The sequence below is a fragment of the Haliaeetus albicilla genome, chromosome 7 (genome assembly GCF_947461875.1).
Source record: "Haliaeetus albicilla chromosome 7, bHalAlb1.1, whole genome shotgun sequence".
NCBI classification, from domain to species: Eukaryota; Metazoa; Chordata; class Aves; order Accipitriformes; family Accipitridae; genus Haliaeetus; species Haliaeetus albicilla.
In genome coordinates this window covers 1937399-1955225 of record NC_091489.1, presented here as the reverse complement: position 1 = coordinate 1955225, position 17827 = coordinate 1937399, and the positions used below count along the sequence as shown (strand labels likewise).

General features: G+C 62.9%; 3 protein-coding genes across 7 annotated transcripts; 2 read left to right on the top strand and 1 right to left on the bottom strand.

Annotated features, from left to right (window-relative positions):
* Nucleotides 1-2502: 2502 nt before the first annotated feature.
* RPL19 (ribosomal protein L19) lies at nt 2503-5501 on the top strand. The gene is made up of 6 exons (XM_069786418.1): nt 2503-2630; nt 3073-3179; nt 3640-3762; nt 3992-4112; nt 4479-4589; nt 5302-5501. Exons 1-6 carry the CDS (start codon nt 2626-2628, stop codon nt 5423-5425), a joined length of 591 nt encoding a protein of 196 aa, XP_069642519.1. The 5' UTR covers nt 2503-2625; the 3' UTR covers nt 5426-5501.
* A 1520-nt stretch (nt 5502-7021) lies between these two features.
* STAC2 (SH3 and cysteine rich domain 2) lies at nt 7022-10476 on the bottom strand. 5 transcript variants are annotated; one of them, XM_069786412.1, is made up of 11 exons: nt 10304-10468; nt 9790-9982; nt 9585-9682; nt 9199-9280; nt 8979-9076; nt 8828-8897; nt 8696-8751; nt 8365-8462; nt 8210-8261; nt 7865-8002; nt 7022-7726 (listed from the first exon to the last, which is right to left on the bottom strand). In XM_069786412.1, the coding sequence occupies exons 1-11, from the start codon at nt 10394-10396 to the stop codon at nt 7631-7633; spliced, it is 1074 nt and encodes a 357-aa protein (XP_069642513.1). In that variant the 5' UTR covers nt 10397-10468; the 3' UTR covers nt 7022-7630. The 5 variants fall into 5 exon arrangements, with proteins under 5 accessions (XP_069642513.1, XP_069642516.1, XP_069642517.1 ...); XM_069786415.1 differs by having other exon boundaries at nt 8831-8897; XM_069786416.1 differs by having other exon boundaries at nt 8696-8748; nt 8831-8897.
* An 884-nt stretch (nt 10477-11360) lies between these two features.
* Nucleotides 11361-15858, top strand: LOC138685952 (transcription factor CP2-like protein 1). The gene is made up of 15 exons (XM_069786411.1): nt 11361-11520; nt 11623-11774; nt 11877-11950; nt 12426-12531; nt 12603-12709; nt 12797-12949; nt 13184-13294; nt 13384-13481; nt 13558-13612; nt 13714-13807; nt 13886-13976; nt 14093-14172; nt 14247-14392; nt 14588-14639; nt 14744-15858. Exons 1-15 carry the CDS (start codon nt 11438-11440, stop codon nt 15043-15045), a joined length of 1704 nt encoding a protein of 567 aa, XP_069642512.1. The 5' UTR covers nt 11361-11437; the 3' UTR covers nt 15046-15858.
* Nucleotides 15859-17827: the final 1969 nt, after the last annotated feature.

The following is a 17827-nucleotide window of genomic DNA, read 5'->3' as shown; positions in this document are numbered from 1 at the left end:
GGGAAGGGGATGAGCTGCCCAAGGTCGCACAGCCTGGGACCACCGACCCCAGGACACAACGCCAGAGCCCCGACCGTGCCCAGCTCTGCGCCTTGAGCCTGGTCAAGCTCTGGGTGTCGGGACTTCGTTGACCCCCCAATGCCAAAGCCTGCCTGGCTCCTGCTTTGCCCACCTTGCCCAGGTCTGGGCCATGTGGCCGGTGCAAGAGCTGAAGTGCCCGGAGGGTCTGTGGAGGGGAGCAGAAGGTGCCGGTGAGGGCATTTTGGGGAGGCAGAGCTGGGTGCCAGGGCCGAGGCAGCGGGGGCCCTGCCAGCAGGGAGCCTGCCCGGAGGCAGAGGGCAAGCACGCCATTCCCAGGCAGCTGTGCGGGAGCATAATGCAATTATGGCGTCTCTCCCTTCCCACTGCCAGAGCTGCTTTGCTCCCCAGACTCCCCCACCGCTGCTGCCTGCACTGCCAGGGGCACAGCGTGCCAGCACGGCCCCTCGCAGGGGCTCACCAGGGTGCCCGCTCGGCCCCTGCCCGCTGCTCCGAGCACATGCAAACTCAGCGGGCACAGAGCTACAGACATGCCCGTCCGGTGCGGAACGCAATGGGGCAGGTGGAGGAAGGATGGCAGATCTCCGCGGACCTCGCTGGAAGGGCATGTGCACAAGCAGCAGCATCCCTACCCAAGCTAAAACCTCTCCACGAATCTGGGGTCAGACCAGTCTCTTCATCCCTGTCCCCCTCGAAAGCACGGAGCACAAGGGGGCATTTCCATAGGACTTGGGGACACACACACCCTCCCGTATAGGTATGAAGGTATACACACTCTCCTGTCTCCAGCCCACACAACTGGCCAAAAGCTTCTACAGGATGTTGATTTCCAGCGGCAAAACCCCAGAGCCGCTCCCGGGCCAGTAATTAAAACCCAGCCACTCTCCTGCCTCAGGAGCCTCCAGATTTTGCTGTTTGTTTTATGAAAATGATGAGTCAGTTTTTAAACAGCAAAAGCCTGTGTTTATCTGTGTTTTTCTCTCAAAATGAACCAAAAATCTGTTGCCATCGGCTCCTCTTCTCACGCCATATGTTGACTGTGCTAGGCCGCCAGATTCAAAAGGAACCGTTAGCATCTTGTCTTGGGTGTTTAACGAGGCGCTTTCAGGGGCTTTCGCTCTCCAGCCACTCACAGCCTTCAGTGGTTGAAAGGAAGGAGGGAAAAGAACGGCTGCAAAATGATGAATTTGGGCACTAGTTAACATTGGGGTGGTTAAAAGGCAACATTTTTGCTGGACAAGTTTGCTTTAAAGTGGGAGTTTAGTCATGAAGAAACTCCTGTGTTTTTAGGCCAGTTACAATCTATGCGTTATCATTTTGCAAGCATTCCCTTCTTCCAGGAACTCTTCACCAATCTGTCCTGGAGAGGCTCCAGTACTTTCCTGGGTCATTTCTCTGCCACAAAGGATGCCAGTTGCCACCGGGCCCATTTCAAGCCTCGCTACGGCATTTTCTGGGGAGGCATTTCTGGCTGGGAGCGCCATGAAACATCATTCAGCCTGTCTGTGCCTTTTTCCAACCACAAAATGGTGCCACCGATACGCCCAGACCTCAGTCGTGTCTTCAACAGCAAAATACTGGGTTCTCTGCCAACTCCAGCCCTCGCTGCAGCCCTGCTACCACCCCTATTAAGAGGTTATTTTACAGGAAAATACGAATTTTCTCTGCAGCACCATAACCCAATCACTGCAAAAGAGGTGGAACTTGATCCACAGTGGAAAGGAAGCAGGATCTGAGATCCCAGCTCGCCACTCTCCTGCACCAACCTCTGGACATTCACCCCACCCTTTAGGGTGACTTCTTGGGAAAAAAGGAATGACCGCAGCCCAACGCCGGACAAACGGACATCCCGTTTCTTGCTACGAAAAGCAACGTGACAAATCTGACGTTAAACTCTTCCTAACCTACAGCTTCCCGGCCAGGCGGCGAGGGTGATGAGGGACAACCTACGCCCGGGTTTTCTCAGGTCTAACAACGAGCCTGAACCCGGGCTGGGGACAATCTCCGGCAGCCCCCGGTGTGAGGGGGGGCCGCAGCGAGGGCAGGGCTGGGCCCGGCGCCCCTCGGCCCCGCGCTGCCCGCCCCAGCAGGCCCACCGGCGGGGAGAGGGCATCTCTCCAGCTTCTTGCAGCTCCCCCCCAACGCCGCAGCGTGCCTGCGCGGCCCCCCGGCACAGCCCTGACCCCCCAGCCCAGCTCAGGCCCAGTACGGCCCAGTGCTCCCCAGACGCCTCCCAGTTCACCCACCACCCACGTGCCGCCCCGTATCCGCCGACGCGCATGCGCAGAGCCCGCCCGGCCCCTGCCAGCCGCGCAGGAGCGGGCTGTACCACCACGCGGCGAGGGAGTGGGGGTGGTGCGAGGAAGGAAATGCTCCTCTTCCCCCACGTCCCGAGTGGGGCCCGACCCCCGTCTGTTCACCCCACCCGTGACACCACCGCGGGTCTTCTCTCGCCGCTCTTCGGGGCCGTTCCGAGGCGGCGGGGACGGAGCGGAGCGGGCGCGGGGTGGTACGTGCCATTCCCCGTGACGCTGGCTGTGGGCGGGGCCAGGCTCACCGCCTCTTCCTCTCCGGCCGGCCGCCGCCATGAGGTGAGGAGTAGAGCTCTGCTGCTTTCGCCGGGTTTGCTCCGGCAGTGACGGGGAGCGAGGGTGATCGGTGGGGTGGCCTCAATAACGGGGGCTTCCCAGCCACGCTACAGAGAGGCTCTGGACCCTGTGAGGCGGCTGCGGCCTCCTTCAGGCCTCGGGGGAAAATGGCGGTTGGGCCGCGCGCTGGGGAGGGGGCGAAATGGCGGCCGGGGCCCGGGCCGAGGGGCGCCCGAGGGAAGGGACCGCTGAGCGGGGTTTGGCCTCGCTGTTTTCGGGCCCTGTGGCCTTTGGCCGCTTCCCCTTCCCCGTCGTGCTGTTGCAGCAGCGTGGCCTGCGGCCTGCAGACCTGCTGCGGGCTGTCCCGGGCCTTCAGGCGCTGCGAAAGCACCGTCCGGCCGCGGGAAGGAGCGTGGTGTTGAGCTGTGTCCGTGGGTCTCCGCAGTATGCTCCGGCTCCAGAAGAGGCTGGCCTCCAGCGTCCTGCGCTGTGGCAAAAAGAAAGTCTGGCTGGATCCCAACGAAACCAATGAGATCGCCAATGCTAACTCGCGTAAGTAACCATCTGTCACGGACATGGCCATGCTACGCGTGGCTTGTGTTGCCGTGTGGAAAAGGGATGCGTCAGGCATACGGAAAGAGGCTTTTTGACTAGCTCGTTAAGAATGAGGTTGGCTTAGGTAAAAGTCTGACACTTGGGTAACTGCTTTGCACTTCAAAGTGGAAATGAGTCCATCAGCAGGATTTACGGAGTTCTTCGGTGCACCAACAAGAACATGGCTCCTGGTGAGTTCTTGGTAGTGGGGTTAGTACCTGGTGTCCTCTGAGATAACTAGTGAGGGAGAAATGGGAGGGGGAAGGAGCAACTACAGCAGCATGAGGGGGCTTTGAGGGAAAGTCTGGCTTGTCCTATGCATTGGATCCTTTTTGTACAAGCCGGATGGGAGTCTGTACTTGCCTAATGCGTCCTCTCTTTGCACATAAAATGTTGAGCATGAAGTTTCTTGCTATAGGTCAGCAGATCAGGAAATTGATTAAGGATGGTCTGATCATCCGCAAACCTGTGACCGTTCACTCTCGTGCCCGATGCAGGAAGAACACCTTGGCCCGCCGGAAGGGCAGGCACATGGGCATCGGTAAGTGCTGGCTCCCAGAAATGTCTGTTTTCCATGCTGTGTGGTCCACTGACAATCTTATATTAAGCAACTATCTCCAAGAGTCTTGTAGTAGGGCCTAAAAAAGACACAGCCTATATGTCAATTGTTTTCTTCTTGAAGTAAAGAGAAAGATTAAGCACTTCAGCAAAAACATGTTGTTCAACTTTCAGAAATTTGGCCTCATTCTCATCCTGTTTTCCCTTTCTAGGTAAGAGAAAGGGTACAGCTAATGCTCGTATGCCCGAGAAGGTGACGTGGATGAGGAGGATGCGAATTCTGAGGCGCCTGCTCCGCAGATACAGGGAGTCCAAGAAGATTGACCGCCATATGTAAGCCTGCTGTGCCATGCCCAGCTTTGGGTCGCGTGTCCACGTGCTTAGATACCCCTTTCTTGCTGTATGCAGCTTCTGCAGCCAGCTCCTTGGTATGCAGATTGGTGAAAAGAAATCCCCTCCACGAAGCATGGCACCAGAGAGCTGCTCCAGAGTAATCCCAGTAGTTTTCCAGGCAAGCCCTCTGCCTGCTTGGAGGAGGGAAGAGCCAATGCAGCAGCTTCAGAGTGACCCTGCTCTTCACAGCACGCTTGTGTGCATTGCTCCTTGGTGCCAGGAGGGGTGCAGGGTGTCTGGAAGTTGCACGGTGGTTTGATCTCCTGGGCAGCCTCATTTACAGTCCGTTCTGTTCTGCTCCATTAGGTATCACAGCCTGTACCTGAAGGTCAAGGGTAACGTGTTCAAGAACAAGCGGATCCTGATGGAGCACATCCACAAGCTCAAGGCAGATAAAGCTCGCAAGAAGCTCTTGGCGTAAGTGCTGCCTCACTATTAAGCTTTGGTCTGGCAGGTTGTGGATTTTTATTTTTTTTAAATGACTCTGCAGGCAGGTATTTCCAGGTGGTTTCTGTCACTGGTGGCTCTATCGAGAGCCCTGGTGAAGAATCAAACCAAAACTGGGTAGGGCTGGCTTGAAGCAGAGAAATACGTAATCCCAGCAGAGCTTTGTGCGTTCCACTGCAGGCGGAGCAGATGTTAGTTGCTCATAGAGCTGTAAACTGGTAGACTTACTGATCCAGGTGCTTAGGTCAGTAAGTGATTGACAAGGGAAGGTGAAGAGGCATAAGAGCCAATGGATTTCAAAATCCTGCTGTGGACTTGGTAAAAAAAAAAAAAGTCGATATATTAACCTTGGTCTCTAGTAAAGATGTGTAACCCCAGCCAGCCCGAACGAGGCAGTCCCCAGAGCCAGGATCGCAGCTCCTCCTTGGCCAGAACAAATTGCCTGGCAGTGTGGGGCCAGGAGGGCAGCAGAGCCCAGTGTCCTCTCTTGGGGCTGAGCAGGACCAGGTTAGCACCACTGGGAACTAGTTAAGAGCTGTGATGGCACGTGAGCACTTCAGCAGCCAGTTTGGTAGACCAGGATCCTGTGGAGCAAGAGGAGACCAGGGCCAGTGGTAAAGGCTTTCTCGAGGCTGTTTTGAGGTGATCGCTGCATATTCACTAACTCTTTAACTTCTTGCAGTGACCAGGCCGAAGCTCGTAGGTCCAAGACCAAGGAGGCTCGTAAGCGCCGTGAGGAACGCCTGCAAGCCAAGAAGGAGGAGATCATTAAGACCCTCTCCAAGGAGGAGGAGACCAAGAAGTAAACGCTGGCTGTCTTGTGTACATAGTGTTTTCCATCCACAACTGTTCAGTAAAACACCACATGCGGGATTCCTCCTACCTGGTCTTGCGCTCACTCTCTCTCCTGGGTTTCTGGAGCTGGGAGGGAAGGGCTGGGAAAGAACTGCTGCTCCCCACCTTGGTGCTGGCTCTGTCCTGCGTGTTAAGAACCAAATGAGTTGGTCGGGCAGTTCCTGGGGTACGGGTGAGCCGTAGCCCATGGGGCTGACAGCAGAGGGATAACATGGGTTGGAGCAAGTCGGTCCTGCTGATACCAGCCCTGGTCCCGGGCCAGGCAGCCTCGGGGCCAGCTGGGGAGGGCAGTGCTGCAGGCAGAGCCCGGTTCCTGCGCCAGCAGTGCCTCTGCAACTGCAGCCGCCTTCCCCCTCCTGAGCAGGGCTGTGACACTTCTGCCTGCAGCACAGTGCTGCCCTGCTGAGCTCTGGTGGGAGAAAAAAAGGGATCTGGGGGGCTGCCCCTGCCACCCACCACACCCCAGAGCTGTTCCCCGAGGCTCCCTGGCCCAGGCAGGGACAGGTGGCAGCTCCTCAGGGCAGTGCTGGGGCTTGGGCACGTCCCTGCTCGGCAGCATCTTCAGCTGGAGCTTCTGGATCCTCTGCTGGTCCTTGGGGTGGGCTGGAGACCGCTGAGCAGGGAGATGGGCTGCAGCCCCCCACACCCATGCTGTTGGGCTGGGGCCAGAGCTGTCAGGGAAAGCTTTTGGGGGGGCTTTGTACCCACAGCCACCCTGTCAGCCCCTCAGGCAGCCCTTGCAGCTCAGCTGGGAGCAATGCCAGGATGGCACTGAGCAGGATGGGACTTGCACAGGGCAAGGACGCGGAGGGCTGCGATGGGAAGGGGCGGGGGTCTGCGTGCCCCCTGCGTGCCCCCAGGCACTGGCGCAAGGGGGCCAGAGCTTACACCAGGGACTGCCCCCCCCAGCCAGGTCTGGCCCTTCCAGACACCCTGCACTCACCCAAGCGGTTCCTTACCAAACTTGATGCCTGTGGGTGCTGCCATCCCCACCCTGGGGACCCTCCATACTGCAGGGGCAGACAGAGACCCCCCCACAACCTCTGCACCACCCCTGGGGCTAGCTGGGGCTTTATAAACTGTGGGGTGGGTGTCCCCACCCACAGGAAACACAGCTGAGACCCTCCTACCTCATCACACAGGTGATGGGACCAGCTGGGCAGGGGGCTGGAGGGGCCAGGTCCCCCCCCCGATGCCTGGCCTGTGCCCAATGCCATGCCCATGTACCATGTCCCCCTGTGTCAGCCCCCCCCCCCATGTCAGGACACCCCGACGTGCCCCCGGTGCCCGCTCTGTCCTTGGCCCTGCCGCCGGCTCCACCGACGGTGACTCACCGTGGCTGGGCGCAGCGTGACTCATGCGGCCAGAAAAGAACCCCAGTGTCCACGGCGGGTGGCACGTGGTACCCCAAAAGGATGGCACCGAGACAAGGGGATGGGCACCCCGGCAGTGCTTGGGGTGGGGGGGGACCATCTGCACCCCCCCTCTGCCCAGACATGCGGCAGCACCGAAGCTCCTCCGGCCGGCACAGAAAAAAAATGATCCGGTGGCACCAACACCGCAGCGGCAGCAGCTTTTTAATTTAGGATCTCGGGCTGGACCATCCCAGGAGCGGGTCCGAGTGCTGCCCGGGCACGGGTGGGGGGCAGTTATTGCTTGGGCGAGCCGAGCGTGCAGCAGCCGGGCAGGACACGTGCGCATGGAGCTGCACACGTGTGTGTTAGTGCACAGATACAGGCGTGTACGGCTCTGGAGTGTGCGTGTGGAGCGGCACCGATGCGTGCACATGGGGATTTGCACACCCGTGCTGCTGTGCACGCACACCCACACACCATCCCCCCCTGCGCGCACCGTGTCCACACACGTGGGGGTTTAGGAGCAGCCGTGTGGGTGCCCCGTCCGTGGGCAGTGCCACCCTGGGGGGGGCCACCCCCGTGTCCCCTGCCCCGTGCCAGCAGGGCACGTGCCTTGGGCTGGACCCCCGAGGGATGGGGACATTGGGGACAGGCCCCCCGGCATGACTCAGGGCTGGGGGGGGGGGTGTCAAGTACCGCCCGGACGGGGCTTCCTGAGGAGTGGTGATCCAGGGGAGGCGGTGGTGCCGGGATGGGGACGGGGACACTGGGGTGGGGGGGGGCTGGATGCTGCCCCCCGCCTCAGATCTCGGTCAGCGCCTCGGCAGGGACCAGCCCCCGCTTCCTCCCGCTGGTCACCCGGATGAGGCCCTGGGTCCTGCCCACGCCGACACAGATCTGGACAGACAGACAGACGGATGGACAGGCAGCTGGGCACAGCCCTGGTGGCATCACCCCGCTGACGACGGACCCAACTCGGTGCACCCCAGAGCGGCAAGCTGCTGTCACCGGTGGGGACCCCCCCTCCCTCCCTACCTGGTTCTCCCTGAGGCTCATGCGCCCCTGCTCCTTGTCGCCCTGCACGGCCCGGCAGCTCCTCCAGACGCTCTCGCCGGGACGGACACGCTGCACGAAGTTGGCCGGGAAGAAGCCCAGCCGGTCGCCCACCTTCCCCTGCGGCACGGCCGAGCGGTGGCTGAGACCCCCCCAGCGCTCGCTACACCAGTGAATGCCCTGGCAGGTGCCAGGGCTGCCCATGGGAACCAGCCCCCAGGCTCCCGGCTACCCTGGCATGTTCCCCCCCAAGAGACACCACCCCCCGTAGCCCCCACAGCCCCCCCCCGAGACACCCCCCCCATAGCCCCCACGGCCGCCCCTGACCTTCCACCAGTCCTCGTTGGAGTCGTCCACCAGCGTGACCCTGTCCCCGGGCCTGGGGGGAGGGAGGCGTGGGGCAGCGTGGGGATGTCACCCCCCTCCGCTGCCCCCCCTGGGTCTGGTGTCCCCCCCATCCTGCCGACCCCTTCCCCACTCACTGCAGCGCCAGGTCCTGGTGCTCCTGGGGCACAAACTTGTAGAGAGCCACGTAGGAGAACATGGGTGCCCCGTCCCGCCGCGCCGGCCCCCGGGCAGCCTGCGGACACAGCCAGCCCTGCCCCACGGCCCCAGCCTGGACCCCCAGCCCCCAGCCCGGACCCCCGGCCCCATGCCAGCATCCCATCCCTCTGCCCCACAGCCCCCTTCCAACACCCCATCCTTCTGCCCCACAGCCCCATCCCTCTGCCCCACGGCCCCGGTGCATCACCCAAGACCCCCGGTCCCCCCCTTCACCCCCATCCTGACCCCCCCCCCCCCCCAGACCCCCACCTGCTGCCTGGGGCTCTTCTCCTCCACACTGTCCCTCTCTGCTGGGGTGACAGCTGCTGAGACAGACAGACGGGGGGGCAAAGTCAGCCCTGAACCCCCACCCTGGCCCCCACCCCAATGTCACCCCCTTACCACCACTGCTTGGGCTCCCGCCGCTGCTTGGGGGGTCCCCGCTCTCCTCCCCAGCTGCTGCCTTGTCACCCTAGGGCAGAGGGAGGGCTCGGGGGGGGGGTGTCCTCCACCCCCACATTGCCCCCCACCCCTCCCCAGTTCTGGGGGGTACCTGGATAGCGGGGGGCAGGTCCGTGGGGCCGGTGCCATGTGCCAGGGAGGTGCCGAACCGCAGCGCCTCGTACACCGGGTCCACCTTTGCACTGGGGTCTGCGGGGGGGGGACACACAGGAGGGGTGTCAGGCGTCCCCCAACCTTCTCCCCAGGGAGAAGGCGCGCCCCAGGGTGGGTGCAGGCTGGCTCTGCGATGCAGCCAGGGTGAGGGGGCTCACCTGGGGGGGGCTCACCCTGCCCGGAGCCCCCCTGCTCCGGCAGCAGCAGGGGTGAGCTGAAATTGCGGTGGAAAGACGTGGCCTGGGGGAAAAAACAGGGGTTTTGGGGGAAAAAAAAGGGCACACTGAGTGTACCCCTGGGGGCCGGGGACCCCGTGTGCACGGGGATGGCGGGGGGGGGCTGCTGGCACACGCACCCACATCTCTGTGCTCACACGTGCCCGTGGGCACCCGGACCAGCTCACACGCGTGTGCGCGGCCACGCACCCTGCTGCCTGCAGCCCCCCCCCCCCCCACGGATGGGGCTGTGTCGTGGGGTTCGGGGGGGGTCTGGCAGGGCTGTGTGTGTGTTTGTGTGTGTGTGTTCCCCCCCCCCCAGCACGTACCGTCTTACCGGGGCACTGCTGGTGCGAGATCCCCTCGGAGCACCAGAGGTGCACGCCGGCCTTGCACGCTTTGCACCGCAGGCCCTGCCGCGAATTGCCTGCAGGCAGAGATTTTTTTTTTTTGGGGGGGGGGTCACGACCAGGGGCAGGGGGCTGCCCCCCCCCCCGGTACATCATCAGCATCATCCCCCCCCCCAGCACCCACCTGCGATGAGCTGCCGGCACAGCTCGCAGGGGCAATGCTTCTTAAAGACGTACTGCTGGAAGCCGTGTGTCCGGGGGGGGGACGGGGGGGTCCCGGGGCCCTGCACCCCCCCTCCCGGCCGCGGGAAGAGGCTTTCCACGCTTTTGCTCCGCAGCAGCGTCCGGAGGGACAGGGACCGCTTCAGCCGCTGCATCTGCCGGAGGGACAACCCCCCCCCGGGGTGGCAGGACCCCCCCCCCAGGGGTGACAACAATCCCGTGGGGATCCCTCAAAGGGTGCCAGGGATATCCCCCCCCATAGCAGGACCCCCCCCCTTCCCGCTCCCGCTGCACCAGCCCAGCCTGGCCGGCGATGGGGGTAACTGGGGGGGGGGGTGGGGGGGGTGGTGTCCGCTCACACCCCCCCCCACCCCCCCCGGGCTGGGCCAGCGACACCCCAAAGCGGCTGAGACCCCCCCACTCCCCCCCCCATGCACAGACACCCCCTCCCGGTTGCTCCCCCCCCCCGGCCGTACCTTGCTGCCGTGCCCGGTCCCGGGGCCGGCGGGTGGGGGGCGGGGGGGCTCGGGGGGGCCCGCCGGTTCGTTCTCCCCGGGCAGCTCCGTCATGCGCCCGCCACGCCCCTTCCCACCCCCCCCGCCCACCCCTCGCTGTCGCGACAGCGCCGCGACCCGGTCGCGACAGCACCGCGCTCAAGCTGTCGCCGGCCCCACCCCGCCGGGGGGGGGGGGGGGCGGCGGGAGGGAGATGGAGAGATATGCTAATCTTTGGCTGGCCATTGGCTGCCGGCCCCCATGGGGCGGGGCTTGCCCCCCCATCACCAGGCGTCGTCTATGGGGGGACGTGGGGGGGGACCCCCCATGGACAGCCTGGGGCGGGAGCAGCACCCAGGGACCCCCCCCACTGACACTTAGGGGGCAGCATCCGTTCCCCCCCCCCTCGATATCCCGGGGGGGTGTCAGCGCTCATGCCCCCCCCCATTGTCCCCTGGGGGGGACGGACAGCACCTATAGACCCCCCCCAATTGCACCATGGGGGGGGGCAACACCCATGGACACCCCCCCCTTTGACACCCCACTCCCTGACACCCAAGGGGAGGGGAGCAGCACCCATATCTCCCTCCCTCCCCAATTAACACCCCCCCCCCCATTGACACCTGGGGGGGGTGTTAGTGCCACCCCCCCCTTTTTCTCCCCAAAATGAGCCAAATCTGGGCGAAATTAGAGAAATTAAAATGCAGCGGGGGCCGTGCAGGCTGGCACAGGGCGGCCTTGGCTTCTCGCCCTAGACAGGGTGGACTGGAATGGCTGGCGGGGGGGGGGACACGGGGACAAGGGGGAGGCAGATGTCCTTGGCTGGGCTGGGACAAGGGGACAGGGCATGGCTGGGGGGGGACACAGCCCCCCCGGTGTCCCCCCCACTTTGTATTGACGACAAACACAGGAGGAGGACACCCCCCCCCTCACTATTTACTGTCAACTCCCTTCCCAAACTGGACCCAACTGGGCCAAACTGGGCTCTCACCGCCCTTCCCTGTGCCTATAAAAGTGGGGGGGGGACACCAAACTGTCCCTCCCTGCTGGCACCCTCTGTGTGTGTGTCCGTGTGTCCGTCCGTGTGTCTGTCCCCCCCCCCCGGACACCCCCACCATGCTTTTCTGGCATGGTCAACCTGACCATTACTGGTCCAGTCCTGGGGAGATGTACCCCATCTCTGGCCCTGGGCTGCTCAGGTACCCCCCCCCCAAAAAAATCCTACAGCATCCCTTGCTTTTAGGGAAACTGAGGCACAGCTGAGTACCCACCCGCCTTGGGGGGGGGTGTGTTTCCTGCAGGGACCCCCCCGTGCTGCCCTACTTGAAGCAGGAGGAACCCAACGGCATCTCCACCTCGCAGCCCCCCTGCCCGGCTTTCCAGTACGTGCTCTGCGCCCCCACTTCTCCCGCTGTCCGGCACCACGAGGAGACCCTCACCTACCTCAACCAGGGTGAGCTGGGGGGGGGCTCTGGGGGCACGTTGGGGGGTGGTGGGACCCTCTCTCTGGGGACTCAAGCACCCACTTTTGAGGGGTGTGTTCCCCCCCCCCCAGGGCAGTCGTATGAGATCCGCATGATGGGGAACCCCCGGGTGGACCCCAGCGGGGAGGGACGGAGGATGCTCAAGGTGAGACGGTGGTGGGGACCCCCCCAAAAACCTGGGGTGATGCTTTGGGGCACACCCTGGGGCAAAGCTCTGACCTTAATCCTCAGCTCAGCCCCAGTCCAACCCCAGTTCAGCCCCAGTTTAGCCTCAGCTCAGCCCCAGCTCAGCCCGGGTTCAGCCCTGGTCCAGCCTCAGCTCAGCCCCAGTTCAGCCTCAGCTCAGCTGTGGTTCAGTCCCAGTCCAGACCCAGTCCAGACCCAGTTCAGCCCCAGACCAGCCCCAGTCCAGCCTCAGCTCAGCCCCAATTCAGCCTCAGTTCAGTCCCAGTCCAGCCCCAGCCCAGCCCCAGTTCAGTCCCAGTCCAGCCCTGGTCCAGCCCCGGTCCAGCCCCAGTTCAGCCCCAGTCCAGCCCCATCTCTCCACGGGGCGAGAGGCCGTGGCCGTGGGCTCAGCCCGCAGCCGTGGCTGGTGGCGTGGGCCTGATCCTGCGGCACAGAGCGTGGTGCGGGTGGTCTTCCACGACCGGCGGCTGCAGTACTCGGAGCAGCAGCAGCTGGAGGGCTGGCGGTGGAGCCGACCCGGCGATCGCATCCTTGACATCGGTGAGTGCCAGCGGCAGACGGGGGGATTTGGGGGGGCGGCTGGGGGGCCGTGCTCATCCCCCCTCCCGCAGACATCCCGCTCTCCGTCGGCATCCTCGAACCCCAAATCCATCCCACGCTGCTCAACACGGTGGAGTTCCTCTGGGACCCCTCGAGACGGACGTCCATCTTCGTGCAGGTGGGAGCCAGGCCTGGCCGAGGGGCTGGAGTGGGGGGGCCGGGGGGGGCCACGGCGGCGGCCCCCGACCCCGCTGTCCCCGGCCAGGTTCACTGCATCAGCACTGAGTTCACGCTGCGGAAGAACGGGGGGGAGAAAGGCGTCCCCTTCCGCATCCAGATCGACACCTTCGGGGCGGGGGGCAAGGGGGACCCCCCGGAGCACCTCCACTCCGCCAGCTGCCTCATCAAGGTGTTCAAGGTATCAAGGGGGGGGCACCAGTGACCCCCAGGTGACCAGCGCTCTGGGGGGCTGGATGCACCAGGGTCCGGGTGCACGGGGGGGTGGGTGCACAGGAGTGTGGGTGTATGGGGCTTGGAGCACCCCAGGGGTCTGGGTGCCTCAAGGGATCTGGGTGCACGGGGGGGGGGTCAGGGGTCCCCACTGGCCGCCGTGGCGGTGGTCCCGGGGCTGCACTCACGGCCCCCGGCACAGCCCAAGGGGGCCGACAGAAAGCAGAAGACGGACCGGGAGAAGGTGGAGAAGCAGCCGGCACTGGAGCGGGAGAAATTCCAGCCAGCCTACGAGAACACCGTGCTGGCCGAGGTGGGACTCGGCCCTGGCACCCCTCCCTGTGGGTCGGGGTGCCCCCCCCGGGACCCTGTACCCCCTGACGCCCCTCCCTCCATCCTCAGTGTACCCCATGGCCGGACACGCTGGGTGCACCCCACAGCCCCCCAGGGACCCCGGGGCTGCCGTCTCCTCACTCCTTCAAGCTGCTGAGCCCCGAGAGGTAAGCGGGGGGGCCCCCCTGGACCCCCAACCCACCGCCAGGGTCCCCTGCTCAGCCCCGGCCCCGCTCCCCGCAGGGTGTGCGCGTCGCCCACCTGCGCTGCCGAGAGCCCCGCGGAGAGTCCTGGTGAGGTGAGGGTGCCGTCTGGCCCCCCCCAGGAGAGCCTGGCTGGGCTGAGAACTTGCCCGCTCGGTTCATGCCCTGGCTGAGGCTCCAATCCTGCTGCCGGCAGGCGCTGAGCCCCTGCGCATCCCCCCTGGAGACGCAGCAGTGGCTGCACAAGTGCCGCTTCTCTGCCTATGCCCGGACCTTTGCCAACTTTGCAGGTGAGGCCACAGGCAGTGCCGGGCTGGGCTAGGGGGGGGAGCAGAGCCAGAGCACCCCCTGAGCTCCCCTGTCTGCAGGCGCCGACCTGCTGAAGCTCTCCCGCAGGGACCTGATCCAGATCTGCGGAGCCCCCGACGGCATCCGCCTCTGCAACGCGCTGACGGGCAGGTGGGTTCGCACATCCCGCTGGGATCATCGGTCCCTCTTTCCGGGGACCCCCAGGAGCCTCCGTGGTCCTTGGCCGGATCCTGCGTCCCCCACCAGACCCCTCTTTGCCTCCACAGGTGCCCGCGGCCCCGGTTGACCCTCTATGTGTCGCGGGAGCCCACCGGTGGGGCTGAGGGTGCGGAGGACGGATGCTCAGGTACGTGGCTCGGCGCGGGGCAGTATTGGGGTGGAGGGTCCGTGCTCACTGCCCCGTCCCCGAACTGTCCCCAGGGCTGTACCAGGAGGTGCAGCTGGAAGAGCTGACGGCAGCCGAGCTAACCGGGAAGCTGGCTGAGCTGCTGGGGCTGCCCGCGGGCCAGATCCTGCGGGTGTCCCGGCAGGGACCCTCTGGCATCCACATCCTCGTCAGCGATGCGGTAAGGACCAGGGGGGACACATCTGGGCAGTGCCAGACCCTGCAGCCATCCTGGTCCCTTGGGGTCTCCAACCTGCTCCCAGCAAGATGCAACCCCCACGGGTGCCCCTCGCTGCAGCGGGATGGGGGTCTGGGCTCCGGGACGGGACATTCAGCCCCAACCCAGACCCCCTCACCTCGTGTCGTGGCCCCGCAGATGATCAGGAACCTCCTGGACGAGACCTGCTTCGTGGTGGCCGTTGGCAAAGGTAACGTGGTGGCCAGGGGCTGCGGGTAGGGGTCGATGGCCCCGGCTGAGCCGTGTCTCTGGGCAGCGCATGGCCCCGAGGGGTACCACCTGGTGCTGCGGTAGGAACCGGCCCCTGGAGCTGCATCACCCCTGGGAAGGGACATCTCCCACCGGTGCCGGAGCGAGACATGCGGGGATGGAGAGAGGAGCCCGAGGCTGGTACCGTCCCCAAGACCCCATCCTCCAAACACCGTTCGCCCTCCCTCTGTCTCTGCCAGGCTCACTCGGCCCCTCACACAGAGGGGCAAGAAGAAGGGGTCCCATCCCCGCTGCCAGCTCATCTCCATCCCTTTCTCCCTGCACTGACAGCAGCTGCATCCCCACACCCGCCGTGTTGCCTTCACCTCGTCCCCATTTTGTATTAAAGGACGGAGGGAGCCAGCCCAGAGCGTGGCCTCGTCCCTGCGACGCTTGCTGGGGTTTGGGCAAGGGGTCCCCGGGGTCCTGCAGGGATGGAGCCCGCCATGGCACGGAGCCCAGGGCAGCCCCAGCTGGCAAAACCCAGTAAAGCCTCATTTCTGCGTTTTGGCTCAGGGAACGGGTTATTTTTAACACCAAGTCCTTCCCCCAAGCACAGTCCAGCGCAGCTGCTACTGGCACGGAGGGCAGAACCAGGCAGTGAAGCGAGACAGGGGACGCCTTTGGGAGGAAACGACTCGTGGGGCAAAGGACAGGTTTGGGATAAACAAGGGTTTGGGATAAACAAGCCGGCGGGAAGTTTCCCCAGAGAGGAAGGACAGAGACCGAGAGGAGCCAGAGGATGCGGGTGAGAAGCTGGGAGGGCACTGGGACATCCCCTGGACCAACTCCGAGATCAGAGTGCTGGCGAACACAGAGAAGGGACAGCGGTGAGCACGGGGGCAAGGGCAGACACGGGACCGTGGACCACGACCCTCCCCAAAACACTCACCGCCGGAGCTTGGTCCCACGAGCCCTTTCCCGACTGTCCTCTCCACCGCCAGACCCTCGCCGCCCCACAGAGATCACATACAGCATTATCACACAGACAAGGGACAACTTGGCTACATATATATATATATATTTACTTTTAGTTAATGGCATTATTATATCCACACAGTGTCAAGGAAAGCACAGATTACAATATCATTAAAATAATATTTTACAGATCTCTCTATAATATATATATATAATCAAGGGAGCATATGACAAGGTTCCAGCTCATGTGTCCAGTACATCAGACTGAACAGACATTGCGAGCCCACCCAAGTTTAAAAATGCATTAAAAATACAGAGGAGGCCAGCCCTGTCCCCCAGCACGGGGGTCTACGGGCACAGCAGCCCCTGTGCTGACCCACGGGTCCTGCACCGGCTGGGCTGAGCTGGAGGACGAGAACAGTGAACACTCGGCGTTTGCATAGAGGAGGGGGAATAATCCCATTTTAGCAGACACTGAGTTAACAGCTGGGGCCTGTGGGGAAAGCCACAGTGAGCTCAGATGCACCTTTAGGGATGGAGGAAGGTTCGTGGCCACAGCATGAAGAACCCCGGGGAAAGGCAGGGTGCTGGGGGGTGCGGGATTGCGGGCAGAGGTGGCATTTCCACGGCCCCCCCCGGCAGCCTGGGTGCCCTCCCAAGGCAGGGCAGGGGCTGGTGCAGCCTGGCCAGCCCCACGGTCTCACTGACTGGTGAGAGCAGGAGATGGATTTCTTCATCTCTTAAAAAAACCAAACCAAAACAAAAAAAACCCAACAAAAAAAAAAAAACCCACCCCAAACCAACACAAAAACCCCAAACCTCCACGCAAGAAAAGCTGCCAGCACAGAGAGCACGTACCGCCGGCTGCAGCAAAGGGCAGCGAAGCCCAGCACCGCCGGCTCTACCGAGCCGCCCGTCTCACCGCGACAGCCGTAGCCGCAGGACGGGTGGCCAGGGAACGTGGGGACCAGACGAGGTGTCACCGGTGACGGGATCCCGTGCCGAGATGTCCCCTCCGTACGAGAGCCCTGGTGACAGCAGCCACCCGGGCTGCGAGCGCTTGGCCAACCGCGCAGGGAGGGTCCCTGGGGGTTCAGCCAAGGAGGGGGGCGAGGGGCCGGGAAGGCACAACAGGCTGCCTGAGCAGGGACTGAAGCTGTTGAATGAAAAGAGGAAAGCGGCTTCTCCCCCATGCGCTGGGTTTTTTTTTTGGTCCCACGCAACTCCCTCAGCTGCAGCACAGGGACCTCGGCGCCTGCGAGGGGAGCTGGGTGCCTCTGCCAGGCTTCAGCATGGAGAGAACAAAAACCTTGGCCAACTTGCTTGGATGCCAGAAAACAAAGCAAATCAGACACACCCCCCCCCAAACCAACCCCCAAACCATGCAATCCTTCATCAGAAGAGGCCAAAACGTTTTAAACCTCATTTTCAGGGCACACCCCCCCACAGGACACTGTAGCGAAGAACCTTGTCATACTGATCTCCCATCCACCCCCCACCCCACCCCCACCAAAAAAAAAAAAAAAAAAAAAGGAAAAAAAACAAACCCAAAAACCATGACACCATGGGCCAGCCATGAACAACACAGAGTAAAATAAAAAAAAAAATTACAATGATGCTTAGAAAATAGGAATTTGTTAAAGTTTTTGTTTTAAATAACCACTGTGACAGCACATTACACTTGCCACCTCCTCATCCTCTTCGGGAGCAGTCACAGAATTCAGATAAAAAGTGCTGCTGTGTGTCTCGAAAGACCAGAAAAGCCTAATTTTTGGTTGCATCAGCTCTCCTCACACCACCTCCCTGGAGGATCTTGCCAGCGCTAGTCCAGAAGGTCTCAGGCTACTTCCCTAGAGAGGTCCCCTCTGCTCGCCAAGTCCAAGAGCAGGTCGAGGCCAGGGCAGCTCCAACTGGGCTGCGCGACGCGGCCGGGGTAAGGTGCCGAAAAGCAGATCCAGGTTACAGCAAAACACCGCTTTTTGAGGTGGCAACGCACCGTCCGGCCTCTGCTCTACGACTGCGGGACACAGCTTCTACAGAGGCATCTTGGGGTTCTGGGGTGCACGCCGGTTTGCAAGGGAGGACAAGGAAAGGGCCAATGTAGAGCCAACAGCTCAGGGTCTCAAACGGAGGACCTGGTTTGCCTGGGTCCAGCTAGTCTAGTGCAGAGGCTGGAAAAGAGGCATTTGGCACAAGTAGGGAGCTTTCAAA